This window comes from Merops nubicus, unplaced genomic scaffold (assembly GCF_000691845.1).
Source record: "Merops nubicus isolate BGI_N331 unplaced genomic scaffold, ASM69184v1 scaffold3033, whole genome shotgun sequence".
In the NCBI taxonomy this organism is placed as follows: domain Eukaryota; kingdom Metazoa; phylum Chordata; class Aves; order Coraciiformes; family Meropidae; genus Merops; species Merops nubicus.
In genome coordinates, this window is record NW_008596736.1 from 17,901 (window position 1) to 32,804 (window position 14,904).

The 14,904-nt window shown below is 42.3% G+C and overlaps 1 protein-coding gene across 1 annotated transcript in view; it reads right to left on the reverse strand.

The window, feature by feature from the left end:
* CREBBP (CREB binding protein) overlaps positions 1-14,904 on the reverse strand; it is a gene marked incomplete at its 3' end in the record, with an annotated part of 76,083 nt that overhangs the window by 17,897 nt on the left and 43,282 nt on the right. The window contains exons 10-19 of the mRNA XM_008936450.1: positions 14,242-14,434; positions 14,070-14,123; positions 12,704-12,828; positions 11,887-12,075; positions 10,609-11,028; positions 9,808-9,987; positions 9,392-9,578; positions 4,628-4,746; positions 4,253-4,492; positions 3,698-3,786 (exon numbers count right to left, since the gene is read on the reverse strand). Coding sequence (XP_008934698.1) covers positions 3,698-3,786; positions 4,253-4,492; positions 4,628-4,746; positions 9,392-9,578; positions 9,808-9,987; positions 10,609-11,028; positions 11,887-12,075; positions 12,704-12,828; positions 14,070-14,123; positions 14,242-14,434 — 1,796 coding nt within the window. The remainder of the gene's footprint in view (positions 1-3,697; positions 3,787-4,252; positions 4,493-4,627; positions 4,747-9,391; positions 9,579-9,807; positions 9,988-10,608; positions 11,029-11,886; positions 12,076-12,703; positions 12,829-14,069; positions 14,124-14,241; positions 14,435-14,904) is intronic.

The following is a 14,904-nucleotide window of genomic DNA, read 5'->3' on the forward strand; positions in this document are numbered from 1 at the left end:
TCCGGCTTCCGGGAGCCGCTCTGCCAGCCCAGAGCCGCGTCAGGGCGGCGGCGCTGCGCGCTCCCCTCTGCTGCGGGGCCCACAGAGAGGAAGAAGGTGTGTTTTATCCTAGCTAACACAGCCCAGCCTGCCACAGCCATCTAACCACCACACCAGCTGCTCTGATAGCAACCATGTGAGCCAAAACGACGTGGTCCTGCCCCCAGGGCTGCTGGGCAGCCCACCGCAGGTTAGTTACGCTGCAAGGGACTTCTCCTCTCCTGGGGCAGCTCCACGAGGATTAAACACATCACCCTCCCAAGGGAAACCAAGGCTTTGGGAGCTGAGAACGAAACAGGACATGGCCAGGAGAGAGAGGAGGGGAAAAAAAGTATTCTGTTCATTTACAGCCATCGAGAACTATATTGTGGTCGTTACAGAGTAGTATCACAAGAGAGTTTCAGGCGTGGATGCTGGCACTGCACATCTCATTTACACCAGCTCCACCTGCCCCTTGTCCCATGCACTGAAACTGATACAGTATTGGCCAAGAATTGATTTTTTAAAAACACCCAAACATAACAGGTTCAGAATTTTATATTTTTTTACGTCTTGTTCATGTCCTTTTTTTCTAGAATTATGTTTCTTTGAAGTTTCCTTCAAATAAAAAACCTACTAATTATTTGCCTTAACAAGGTTGCCCATTTTAAGAGTCAGACTGGGAATGACTGAAACACAGGAGGACCCAAACACAGGAGGACGTAGCCAGAAAAATCCAAGGTCAAGGCTCCTATTAACACTTTGCTACATTTACACAATCCCCAAAAAGCTTAATTCTGATCCATTTTCAGAATAATTTCCAGACTTTGAAGGCACTCATGGAACTGAGCAACAACACCGCCTTCAGTCCTGGGTTTCAGTTACAACACAGAGATGTAACTGCTGCACCAGCAGGGATACTGCAGCCCCAGCTCAGGCTGTGGTTTTGGGAAGCTCACTCTCGTGGGGCTGAACCCTCCAGCCTGGCAGCGTGTTCAGCACGTGCTCTGGTGATCCACGGATCCAAAGGGGAGCACGGGATGCAGCACAGGCTGCAGAACCAAAGCCTAACATTAGCAAGAGCCAAGCCTTAATCCATGTCATTAAAATGAGGAAATAAAAATTGAAAAACCGTGAAAATGAATCACCTAAAGGTCATGAACGTTTGTCTATAAAATAGGCAAGGTGAAACAACAGCTGTAACTTATGAATATGGACCTTCAGAAATAGAGACTTGCTTCTGATCCACTGACTTTTACACGTCACCACAAACACTCAACAAAACCCAGAGACAGCAGGAGATGTTCTCATTGTACCAGCCATCAAAAATGCAAAGAATGTATTCATTGCAAGACAGCAAAAATGGAAAGCTTTTCAAATGCAGACTGTTCAGGTGACTGATTCCTGTTTATCCAAGAGTAACTTTATGGTTCAATACCAAAGGCCACAAAACATTCAGTCTCTGCAGGAACAGGTGAATTCCCAACTGTACGTAAGTGCATTCAAAGGAAATTCTAAATTAGTAACTGGATGCTGGCACTGATCTGAAATATCAGTTTCTCAACTGGCTATTCACACATGAAGTGTATTTTCTGAACACCGAATTGAACCTAAACTTCTGTCTTATTCTGGAAGTCAGACAGTTCTACACCAAATAATTAACTTTAAATCACTGAACTGTAGTGCCAGAGTTCATTTACTCAATGGTGCCTGAATGTTCTTGGTTGTAATTTAGTTATGCAATTACACTGGACTTTTTTGTCTGTTCTGTAAATGGGAGAAGTCAAGAACATACAACCAATTAAAGATCTGCTGGAACCACAGAATTCATTTTTCACCAATTTGCTACGCAGTTAAGAAAAATCTGAGACTTCAAGATCACTATCATGGGAAACAGTTAATTGGGTTGGTTTAGGGGAATACAGCTGATGAATCAGGGCTTTCTATCATCTGCTAGTCCAAATGCACGCTTAAAACTATGGCAATTGATCTTTATCAGTATTTTGTTAAAAAAACTGAATCCCAAACCCCATTCATCACTCCATTTAGTTGGCCTGAAGCAGAAAGCCTCAAACCCACTCTGTCCCCATCTCAAACCCACCCAAAATCCCCAAACCCCAACTGTTTCTCAAGGCAGCTGGGTGAACAGAAATCTATACCTACTTCTGCTCTGCTGCTGGGCTACTGACACTTAGGGAAATCTCCTCCTTTTTCTTCCTGCTCTTTTAGCCTCAACTCAGTGCACAGGGACTATCACATCTGTAATGGGTAGGAAACTGAAATCCTGCATCACCTAGTCCAGGGCACCCCACTGCCCCATCAACCCCGTACTTCTTGCTAGCAACCAACATTGCCTCCCACTGAGTAATCCAAAGGATTTAATAATAACTTAATTAGCAAAGGTGTAACTGAAAGAAAGACAACCCCTTTGTCAATTATTTCTGAAATTGCTGGGTTGTGGATGTGTCCCCTCCCCCCCAATACAGTACTACCTGCATGTGTAATATAAAATATTTTAAATTCTACCCCACAGGGCTACTTAAGGCTTATTTCCCCCCCCCACTTCCAGTACTGAGTTACTATCTCTTTGGATGTATTTTAATTACCTGATTTCTCTTCAGACTGATTTCTTTCAGAGTTCACAGTGGCTGCACAAAACCTCTTATGAAAGCTCATGGATCTACATCCCTCTGTGTCAATACTATCTACCTCACAAAGGCAAACTAAGACCAAACACACAATACAAGACACTTTTTCATCTTCCACTGCTGAAATGCTGCTTCAGCTCAGTGGTACCCAAGTCTTGCACCAGCTAACAGCATGTTTGGTGATGCAGGGGTTGCCCTAAGACAGACTCAGTGCAAGTACAAACTATCAGATTTAGTTCTATAGCTTCAGTTAACACAACAGCTTGCTGTGCACTTCAAGGTTGGCAAGACTTAGAGACTGCCAGGCCTCTGGAAAGCAATTCCTAACTCTGTTTCAAACAGGGAAAAGGAAGTTTGTGTCTTAGCCCATTTTGGCATTTTGGGGCAGGGGGGAACATCTAAGAAGCCAAATCCAAAGCAAAGTTCTAAGTTTGCTTTGTTATAGCCCTGCTGATTTAAGCATAAAATAGAAAAGTTTATAGTAATTGTTTAATAATCGTACAAACACCAGATCCTACTGTTAATTTGAAAATCACAGACACTACTGTTTTCATAAATTCTCATGGAGTCTCTGAGTAGTTTTCAATGCTAATTCAAAGTTAATTTAAATAGAATGAAGTCTTAACTAGGAGAACATAAGTCTTGCAATCAATCAGGTGCCCTTTACTTTGCAAATTCTGACACTAATTTGAAAACAGAACTGCATATTTTAAGAATTCTCCCAGAACAAATCTCAGTGCCTATTTCTCTTCTCCCTCCAGCAAGCCCTGCTACTCGTGTGGTGGAAAACATGGACAACTTCACTTCCACCTAAGCAACCTCTCTAATGGCAAGCACTTAAGTACAGTGTGTATCAAGCTGCAGTGCAGGAAACTAAAGGGTCAACTGCAAAAGGACAGCATGCAAAGATATAAAACCAACTTTTTCCTGACTTAGCTGACAAAGGAAATAGTAAGTTAACAGTCCTCCTCCTCCTTCTCAGAGGATTTAACTTCCTGAATAAGGAAAAAGCCTCCAAGTCAGGGACTTACCTGTTCTGGTAACTGTAGTAGGCAGCATCCCGAGGAATAGTACACAACTGCTTGCCATAGCAGCACAAGGTCTGTGGAGAAAACTCATACTGCAAAACAACGGTGAGAAAAGAAGCTTTAAAATGTCATCTTGTGTTAACCAAACCTGATGCTTACAGGTATTGTAATAGGTTGTTGGATTTATCACAATTTTCCAAGCTGTTGGAACTGTATCAGCACAGCTCTCTTAATTTCATTACAATTGTTAACTATGTAACAGCTAACCAACTAATCACCTAATTTATTGCAACGAACAAAGGAAACAGGCAAAGTGTTTTAATATTGCTTATGGCCAAAAAAGGTGTTATCTGAGGGAGAAAAATACAGCAATAATAGAATGGCAGCAGCAAGGATGATATCTACCTTCTTTAGTTCTTCCCATGCTTATAATAAAGCCAAACTTCAACCAACCCTTTTGTTCAATAGTTCAAAATTTTTGAAAAATATACAAAGCCTATGTTTCATCTGATTTCCCTTCTCTTTGGAAGCACACAGCTCCACCCCTGGGGTACGTACCTTGCGCCCACAGCAGTAGCCAAGTGATTGCATAACAGGATCAATCTCTTGTTCAAACACCTCCGCCAGCTTAGTGCAAAACTTATAGACCCTGGAAGTCTTGCGGTTGTACAGCCAGGCATTGTTAAACATCAGCCACACGTCGTCCACATACTGCCAGGGCTCCTGGTACTGCCCAGTATCCAATTTACGTTTAATGGTTGAAAGATCCATCGGGTTCTTCACAATGTCAAAGTAGTCCTTCAAACACACACAAAACCCTTTATTTTTAACATGTCGGTTGTTCGCAACGTGTTGAACAGAAAAGACAAAATTTTTTGCAGGAGCAAAGACAAAGCACTAAAACATCTGATACTTTTTTTCATGCCAACTCACCGGAATCCCTAAAAGCTGAGGATCCACAGGCTGTCTGAAAGGTAGAGACTCTGGGTCCTGCCTGTACAGAGCTTCAAGGGTAGGCATGAGAGCCTGACGCAGCTCCTCGGGTTTGAAAACTGTTAATGGAAGTTGGAAAAGGTTAGAAAAGTCCCTTCCATGCTTCCTAACCTCTTGACACCCCTAAAAACAAAAAACTATGTTAACACAAAAATCTGAAGAGGGATTTCCTGATCTGCATGGCTGGTTAGAGGCAAAACTTAAGATGAAGAGGGTACTGCACAACTTTTGTGTTCACTCCCATCACAGTAGGTGATACTCCCTGAGGAAGGAGATAGGAACAACTGCAGCCTGTAACAATACATATTCTAGAACATTAAAAAAACAGGGAGTTTATGCAGAACCAAATTAATTCAATTCTTTCAACATGGATGAACCACAGCTCTTCAGATTAGAGACTAAGCATATTTCCCTCTGCCTCCCTTCTACCCTTGTTTGCTATTTCCAAGCCAAGATTCCTCCAGCAAAAACCACTGTAGTGGACAGGACTGAAGAGCCAGCTCTACAGAGAGTAACCAGATGTCTTGATAGCTGGCACAGGAGTTTCCTGGCCACAGTATACAAACAGTCCTGGTCTGATGGACTGTTAATTGATTTTGAAAGTGTTAATACTTCCAGATTTGTATGCATCATTACAACCACTTGGCAACGGTGGCATGGCAACAACCATGCTTCTTTCAGTAGTGGCTGACAAGGACAAGAAAGGCAATGCATTTTCTGAAAAATAATGATAACTTGGAGAGCTCTCTGAACGTCTCAGCAGTGTAATTGCATTTATTTCCTTAGGAACAGTGTCTTTAAATAGGGAAGAATGCCTATTGTTGGGAAAAGAAACAACTAAGAAAGCAAGATGACATCTAAAATTTATCTGCCTGGCTGGTATGAGAATGATACCAATAAACAGCAGCAATTAGGAGTTCTGTTGAAAGCACTTAAATCATCAGGGCTACAGTGACCCCTTTGAGGCTGATCACTGCTCTTGTCACTCCAATGGCATTTTGCTAAGTTATAATTGCTTTTTGGGACTTCTAGTTAAAAATCTGTAATTCTTAAATAGTTCTTTGTTCTTCCTTTTTCATTTGGGTGATATTTCTGAGAAGAAGTCTTTATGTCTCAAGTACACTCACTGAAAATACACACAGAAATAAAGCAAAACAAGAAACTAAGTTAACTAGCCAGAAAGTTCCCAAAGCATTAAATGATCTTTTTTTTTTTTTTTAGCCATTTGTACATGCTGCACCTCCTGGAAGTTGTTAGTCAGGATGAAAATTTTAAGACCATTTGAATGTGCTGCCTCTTCCTGCTCATGTACACAACAGGCAAGATACAAAAAAGCAACTGTCTCTTCCATATTTATGGATATCATATATGCAGACACTTGCCTATTAAATGAACCCTTCTGTACACTCTCAAAGTTTTATGAACAACCACTAAATTAAATTATGGGGTTCTTAAGAACAGAAGGAAATATTAAATTTCATTAATGAGAAAAAGTATTCTTTATTGCTTCTGGAACCATCTTGCTCTGGTTCAGGTAGTTCATAACCTGATAATCTGGATTATTTCATTTGATAAAATGTAAAGGTCAACAAGCACCTTTTAATTGTCTACTCTGGCCACTTGCTTGACATGGCTTGTAGAATGTTCCCTGTACTGACCCCTATTACAACAACATACCACTAAACCAGGGAATCTATCAAAACAAATCCAACCTCAATTTAAATTCAAACTACAGAGATTTGGCACAACTTTTGCCAAGTTCCTTAAAACTTAATTTTATTTGCTGATAAAGTTTACAACCTACTTTCATTTTGAAGTTTGAAAACATAAAGATCAAAATCCAGTTATTATTTCAATTTATGACCACCTAAGAACATTAAGAAGAGTTGCCTTCATCTTTAGCAGTAAAAAATGCTGCTTTGCCTTTGAGAAATATGAGTAATAACAGAACATTTGATCACAGGATCTCCCCATGCTCAGATTTTACAAGAAACTTTCTGTTCTCCCCTCCCCCTCTTTTCCAAAATTAAATGCTCTCGGCTCTCCTCCGGCAGCTACAAGATCTCTGGAAGGAGCTGGCATCCAGTTATCCCATTTTGTCTTGGATGCGTGGGTGGTAAAAAGAAAATGGGATCTTTGCCTGAATCACCATGACGTATTATCTGCCAGAGAAGAGCATAATGTTACCTTTTAAAATTCTTATTTCTTTCAAACAGAACAAATCCTGCTTACGATTACTAAGGAGAAAATTCACAACTGAAGATGAAGACATCTTTGAAACAATAAGGACAATCCACCTGAATGCTCCACCCCCAAACCAAGTCCTTGCAGGTTTTGCATTATTATGTCTTATGAAGAAGAGAAGAAAACAGTAAAACTAATATTTGAAGGTCAAACTAAGGCAGGCATCTACAGTGAGGAGAGAGGAGCCACCCACGTGAGCATTACACCGTTTCTTTTGAGAAGACTGCAAGGGAAGAGGCAAGGAACCAGAAACCTGCCTTTCTGGCTTAAACTGGATTTGCAGAAAAACAGCAAAACCAAACCAAACCCAGAATTTGGAAGGGTTTGGTTGCCTGCATTTATGAAGGCAAAAGCTTGATGAGGAAGAAAAGCTTGCTGAAGGGGTGTCTGTAATTCTCAAGAAAAGCTACACTACAAAAATCCAGCTGTGAGTGAGCTGAGCAGAGCAGTGTCTCAGCACATTCTGCTTTCCAGCCCAGACAGTATTTCCCATCACTGAGGTCAGGTCACAGTGTAGTTACATGAAGTGAGATGGTGTTCAGTACATCTGGATGGGTGGTACAAACAGAGGAGATTCCAGCTCTACCATGTGAGCCACACGTACCTAGAAAAACAACCCTTTGGGGTCCAGATCAATTTTTTTGAACATGAAGGCATCAGGCTACAACTTGCTAAGTTATCTCATAGATAATCTTCTGTCTCCATGACACTTCCACCCTGAGGAGGTGCAGCACTTATCTGCCACATCCCAGGTTAACATGGGGTGCACCTCAGGAATCTGGCCACACAGGAGGAAGAAGAGTTCCCAATAATTCTGCGACACCACAAAACTCCAGACGAGTCTCATAAGTAGATTTAAAATATCACATAACTCTTAAGCACACTTCACAGTGTTTGCTCTTGGATACCTCTTGGTTTACTCAGTATTTTCATATAAAGTTGGACAAACTACTTAGTGAGAAAACGTCACCATTTAAAATCATGTAGATGGTTGTACCTGCCCACGCTGCACATGCATTAGACTGTGTGGTTACTCGGGGACAATATTTCCAAGATAGAACTGTGTTACTAAACCAGGTGCTGGAAATACGTAGTAACCCAGGCTGAATCAGCAGGATGTAGTGCAGCTTCCACAGAGTAATTCTGCAAGAATCCTCCTCTTTCAACCACTCCCCTTGATTTACTTGCAAGCACACTCCTAATAAGCAGCAGTGATTCCTTCCACGGGGAATATAACTGGTTTATAAATGCTAACTCATCAGTGTTCCACTCCCTGTGTCACATTTTGTTTGAAACTGGCTCTGCCAGTTGGTGCTGTAGCACACTCTCATTTAGCTGGCCTGCTGTGCTACAGACTGAAAATACCATCTACAGGAAAACACGTTTTACAGTGTTTTTAGTAATTAAATGCAACCCAAGGCATAGAGAGCAGACTAAGATTCAAGCTGCATAAACTTCAAAATGTTCTCCCCTAATGTAGTTCTATGCAGTTTCCTTTGCAAGGGAAGGAGGAAAAAAGTAATGAAACAGATCATCACTTTCCCTTGTTTGACACTTCCAGCATGTTGAAATTTTACCTTTGGTCAAAAACTAAAAACTAACCACAGAAAACATCATCTCAAAACAGATGCTAAGTGATTTTTAGATGTCCCTCCACAGCTGCAGTTTTCAAGTCCAAAAACTTCACTTGCAGCCTGCCACAAAGCCTGCACTACAAGTGGAGTAATTTATTTTTGTCTGTTCTAAGAACCTCATTCATTTAATTCTTACTAACTCACCACATGCAATCATTTCTACAAGTCCACTCAAGGTCTGTAGAGCCATCAAGTTTCCTTTTGGAAAGATAACCAGTAGAGATACAGTCATGCCTGAATCTATGCTAACACTGTAGAGTAAGAGACTACTGACCTATTGCTGAGGACAAAGCTTTCCAGTGAATGCTGTAAAAAAGTTTAAGTCTATTGTGGCAGCCCAGCCTTGGAGGAACACGGATTCAAGAGAGGAGTTCAAGCACTCAATTCTCAGTGAAGCAAGCACTAAAACTCAGAATGAAGGTGGCATGTGCAGCCTCTGACAGAAAAGCAAAGCAACAGATGCTCTTGGTCACTGAAAGCACCCTTATCTACGCTGAGCTCCCCTGACAGAGCACTGGCCAGGGTGTATAGGGAGAGATTTATGTACAGAGTTTGTCCAGCAACCACTGCCTTGGTCCTGTGCAGAAACTGGAATCTGGAGAGGACTGCTGGGATCAAGCCCACAATGACACACTTTTCTCACCTGTGATTCGTGTAACACTAAAAAAATCATACTTTCAAAAGTAAGTCAAAGAGCAGTGATCTCCTAGAGCTCCATGTGCTGGAACACATGTGCAAAGCAGAGCTCCCAGCAGGAGCTGAGACTGGAAAACAAATGTGAGCAAAAACAAAGCACGGAAGAAAAGCTCGGCTCTGACACACGTACTTTTCTTGCGGGGCTGAGAGGGTGATGTGGATTGTGAAGTGGTTCCATTAGTGCCGCTCTCCTCTTCCTCTTTCACATCTACTTTTATTTCAGGCTTCTTTTCTTCTATTTCCATTGGCTCCTGCTTCAGCTCTGTTCCATCTGTTTCTTCTTTTGTTTGCGAAGATCCTTGTAAATCCTCCTCCACCTTAAGAAAGGATGCAACAAGATGTACCATTACATCTACGACCCAAACTTCAGCCATCAAAATATTAGTCTGAGATTGTCAAAGCACTTTCCATCCATGGCTTTCCTCAGGACAGTTACTTTCCAGTAACTACCCTCCTCTCGCCCCTTAGCTCACCAATTCAGACACATCATTAAGTGCTTTTATAGCTATCACTGCTTTCAGTTAAGCTGTATAGAATCTCATTTACCTCAGTCTTAGCTTCCACTTGTGTCTCACTAGTCTCTGGCTCAGTTTCTTCAGTTTTAACTTCTGATTTGCTTTCTAGCATTGGTGCATCTGGTCCTAGTTGCTGGGAATTCGTATCAGCACTAGCAACTGAGGCAGGGGTGGGGACCCTGTTATCAATACTAGCTGCTGCCTGGGATAGCTGTTGTAAAAACAGTACAAAAGAAAGACACTGCATATATAGAAATATTTTCCTTTACTAAAAATGAACAGCACAAAAGAGACATGAGATGATATTCTAAAACAGTGCAGAACATGGATATGGGAGCTCGCTGTAGCCAAGTTTTGATATCACACATTTAATAACTCTGCTTTACAGAGGAGAAGCCAGGGAAGAATTCTGACCCAAAGAGGCTTCTCTTACAGAGCAAACACCTGCCCAGTAAAACACTGTACATTCCCTGAAACGTGCATTTGTCCTGACTGTATCTTAAAAGAAAAAAATTATGCAGATCTCATGATGAGAGAAGACCAATTCTGATTAAGGCCCAATATAACATCAGGCCTGTCACACCTCATCTTTCTGCAGACTGCTGCCTGTTTTACTCTGAGCAGTTTGAAGCCATTCATCACGCCCCCCTCCTTCCAACAGCGCCGAGGACATCTGAACGCACGTTTTTACACATCTACAACCAACCCTTTGGTCTAAAGGAGAAGCTACTGTTGACAGCTACGGGCTCTACACATTCACAGCATGGTGCTATGCACAGGGAGGACTGTGGGATGTCACTACACAAGACAAACGCGACTAGCCGCTACTTACTGGAGTGCCAGGTGGCTGTGCCTGCACAGACGTTGGCTGCTGCTGGGCTGGCTGTGGCGTGGGCACAGAGGGGGGCTGCACGGGGGTCTGAGGCTGGGGGGTGACTTGTGCCTGTGCCGCCGTCTGCCCCGTGGGTGTGCTTTGGGTCTGCGTGGCGTTGGGGACGGAGCCCGGCGTCGGGGTCGGCGTCTGGCCCGAGGAGGAGACCGGTGTCGATGGCTGAGTAGGTGCTGCTGGCTGGGAAGGAGTCATTCCAGTTGGGGTTTGGTGCTGAATAGGTGGCATCCCAGCAGCGGTGGACACGGGAGGTGTCGTCTGGTGTAGAGGTGGCTGGGTCACTGGGGGACAGGGCAACTGCCCGCTCTGCGGCCCAAGCATGTTCATGGAGTTGGGAAGAGCAGCACTGGGAACCTGCCCCTGCTGAAGAGAGACAGAGATTCTCTTACAGACCCGTGTCTCCTGGAACTCTGGGAATCACACTTATCCTTTAAATCACAGCACTGAAGTGCAAATGACTACACTCCTCACTTCTCTCATTGTTTTCATCAGCTCTTAGTCAAAAGACCTTGCTCCTAGACCTAGATGTGCCATGCCCATCTTTTTACATCCCTTCCACTGGCATGCAGAGGGAATCCTCACAATCTCCAAGTAGCACAGAATCCCACAGGCAGACAAGCTCTAAATCATGTCGTTATCCAGGCAAAGGTCAGACTTTGCATACGAAGTGGTTTTGAGAAAATACACAGGTTAGGCTAGGACTCTAGAGCAGCCCTGCTTTAGAAGGCAGCTCAACACATGTAATGCCTCACCCACTGTACAGTGCAGGACTTAAGAGGAGCGTTTTTTGGTTTGGGGTTTGGTTTTTGTTGCACAGAAAAAAAAACCAACAACTCTCTCCTCAGAAGTAGAGGGATTAAAAAAAAACTTTAGAAGATCTCTCCCAATGATGTTACTGTAATTCTTGATTTGAAGTTAGCTATTCAGGTCCACATAGACACAAAAGTATATGCTCATGAACATCTCAAACTATCTTCTGATATCCCCCCTGCCCCCAATCTCATTAGCAAGCATTTCTTAGGATTTATATCAGGAATTCCATGGCACTGCTCCCCAGTATAGCATATGTAGGTAGATTACATAAGAGCTTATGAAGAAGACAGCTGTAAACCAGGAGACCCCAAAGTCAGGGGTGACTGCAACAAACAATATATAAATATGAATAAATAAATTAGAAGAAAACAATTAAAGAGCAGGTAAGTCTTAGGAAATACACCTTACCTGTGCCACCCCGGCCTGGGCTGTCGACTGTCCCATGCCCACGTTGTTCACATTCATAGCCCCAGTGGATGCTGGAAACTGATTCTGGGGCAGGAACTGGTTCTGGGTGGGAGCCTGACCCATCATGTTGTTGGAATGAGCTCCCATCATGTTCGGCGGCTGAGGCATGCGGGAAGGAGACATTGCCATCTAAAAATTAACACCCAAATTAATTTAACACCAAAATTCATTAATTATTACCACTTAGTATGATAGAGCAAGACAAAGCAAAATACCCTCAGTGTAACCAAAAGACAGGCCAAAAAATAGCAGGTAAAACTGGCTTCAGTAAACCAAATGGAAGTGGACATATGCATATAACTGGAGCATTTGTTCCACAGTATTCCTGAGAAAGTTATTTATAAACAGGTAACGTTCACTAAGAGTGTTAGAAATTTTTGTTCTCTGACCCAACAGAGACAAACCAGTGAAGCTGAAAATATTTTTTTGTTTTTCTAAAGAATAAAAACATGTTTTCATGGAGGAATAAAGGTATATGTACTGCAAAGACATTGCTTCTGAAAGAACTACGCTCTTTCACAGACTGTTGGAGATTATCGCATCTCTGGCATCTACTTCTCTAAAGATTATTTTAAAAAAGAAAAACATAATTATAGAAAGCAAACGCCTCAATAAGAGCCTGACAGACTCGCTACGTTTCCATGAAATTATCCTACAATTTACAGTCCTGCTTTCTGACGTGGCCTTTTCAGAAGAGCACTAACACTCAGCATCCCCAGCCAGTTTTGAGGAGGAGTGGGTAAGGAGGAGTACGAACCGCAGGGACGGCGCCCATGTTGTTGATCTGTACAGGATGGTTCATTGGAGAGGCTGCACGGGGTCCCATGGGCGCTTGGGGCATCTGTACATTCCCTATGGACATGGGGTTAAACTGATTCATTCCTGCAAATGCACCCCCAAAACAACTCATTAGGAACATGTCAGCATTATGTATCTATAACTCTACTATAAAATTGACATTTATTATGACTGAAGTGTGACTGCCCTCCCCATCATCTTTTTCCTTTAACTTTGTGCAAGTTCACTTGGCTTAAGAGACAAATTAGGATGCAAGAAATATTTAGAAGAATACCAGTCAGGGTGAAATGTAACTATTGGTGTCTGAAAAAAATGGCAGAAGATGAAGAGTGTGGATGAGCTGCAAAGACAGGGTGCTATTTGTAAGTAATACCTTGAGATAGTTTCTTAAAACCAGGTATTTGTTTTGAAACAGGAATATCTTATGCAGGCCTCTCTGAAATGTTTGAAGTAAACGTGATAAAAATACTATAGATAGGAAAGCACTCCCAATACTATAGATGGACAAAAGCTAACAATATAGTTAAAAAGCTGTCATGCCTTTCACACAGAACGTTTAACTCCTCCAAAATACCCAAATGTCTCTAACAGGATGACAAAGAACTATGGAGCTACACTTGTAGCAAGTTTTTAGCCTACTGAAATGAATGTTTGGAGGATGTAACTTCTCAAGGACATTTCAAGACTAGTTTCAATTTACTACTAACACTCAATCAAGAAATAAAATAGTTGGGGATTTTTTTTTTTTTTTGGAGGAAGCTGAAGCACCTAAAAGTCATGGGTTTGTATTTTTCAGGAAAAAAAAAACCAGCATCCATGATTCCACAGGAGCCTAAACCAGTGACAGCAAGTCATCAGTGCTACGAACAAGCTACAAGGCTTTTTTAGATGCACTTTCCATGAGGAACCAAGGAAGGATATCATCAGTTATACAGATAGTAGGATTAATGTGCTAAGTTTCCAGCTACAGGTGTATTTTTGGCTCATTACCCTGATGAAAACATGCCAACATCCTCCTCCTCCCCCCCACTGACAGTGTTTTAAACGAGATTAGCCACAGTATGCCTGCTTGCACCCTCCTCTTTTTGAGAGGACTGAATTCCTTCCCAACCACTAGCAAAGTACTGAGCACATACTGCCAGATCTTAAGCCAAGACTGCAATGAGAGTTCCTGCCACGGAGGAACCACCAAGAACGATGCTGAGAAAAAGGAGACCCAGCAGCTCCCCCCACCCCAACTCCAAAAATAAACCACAAGATCAGTTTTTCCCTCTAGCAATTACTTTGTGCCTACAAATTGCAATGAGAGAGGAAAACACAGATACCTTGAGAAACCTGCATACGACTGATAGGCACGGCTGGCATGGACATAGGCCCATCTGCAACACAACAGAAGAACAGTCAGTAAAAACCAAGTTAAAACAGGAACCCAAGATTAACGTGAGAGCCCAATGACACAAGGTGTTTAGAGCTACTGCTGAATGCAGAAGGACTTACTGGGTGGCCTCACGGGCTGTGCCTGGCCCATGGCAGCAGCCACCTGTGGGATACCAGGGGGCTGAGGGCCTGGGGTCTGTAAGGCTGGCTGATTCCCCAGCATCCCTTGTTTATGCAGACGAGACCTCCGCTTCTCTTCTAGCTCTTTCTGTATCTTATAGATTTTCTCTGCTAATAAATGATAGTATTCATCCTGAAAAAGAAAAAATAATACCCAGTGTCAAGTATAAGAAAGCAGCAATAGAACCTGTGTACTCACCTGTGGGCTGTTTGGTTGTTTTAATGTGTGCACCTGCCTATTTGAACAAGAAATTATTCTTTTCAGATTTCTGTTAAATTGAGACTGTCTCATTACTGCTTTAACACAGAATAGGTAAAAACAAAGCTTCCAGAAAACACACATGAGACTTTTCTTTATGGCTATCCATTGTATCTCCAGGAACAAAGAAGACTGTAGCTTTTCTGTTGCTTGGACAAAACCAATAGGAAGCTGTGGCTTAGTTTAAATGTTAATGATTTTTAAGTGTTATTTTCACAATAAGCATTTCCACTAATCCACAGACAAAAGGAAAAGATGACTCCAGCTACACAGTTATGTTGAATAAACTTCAGGAGACAAATGTTAAAGACAGATCAATTCTTGCACAAAGAAAGGAACCGCTC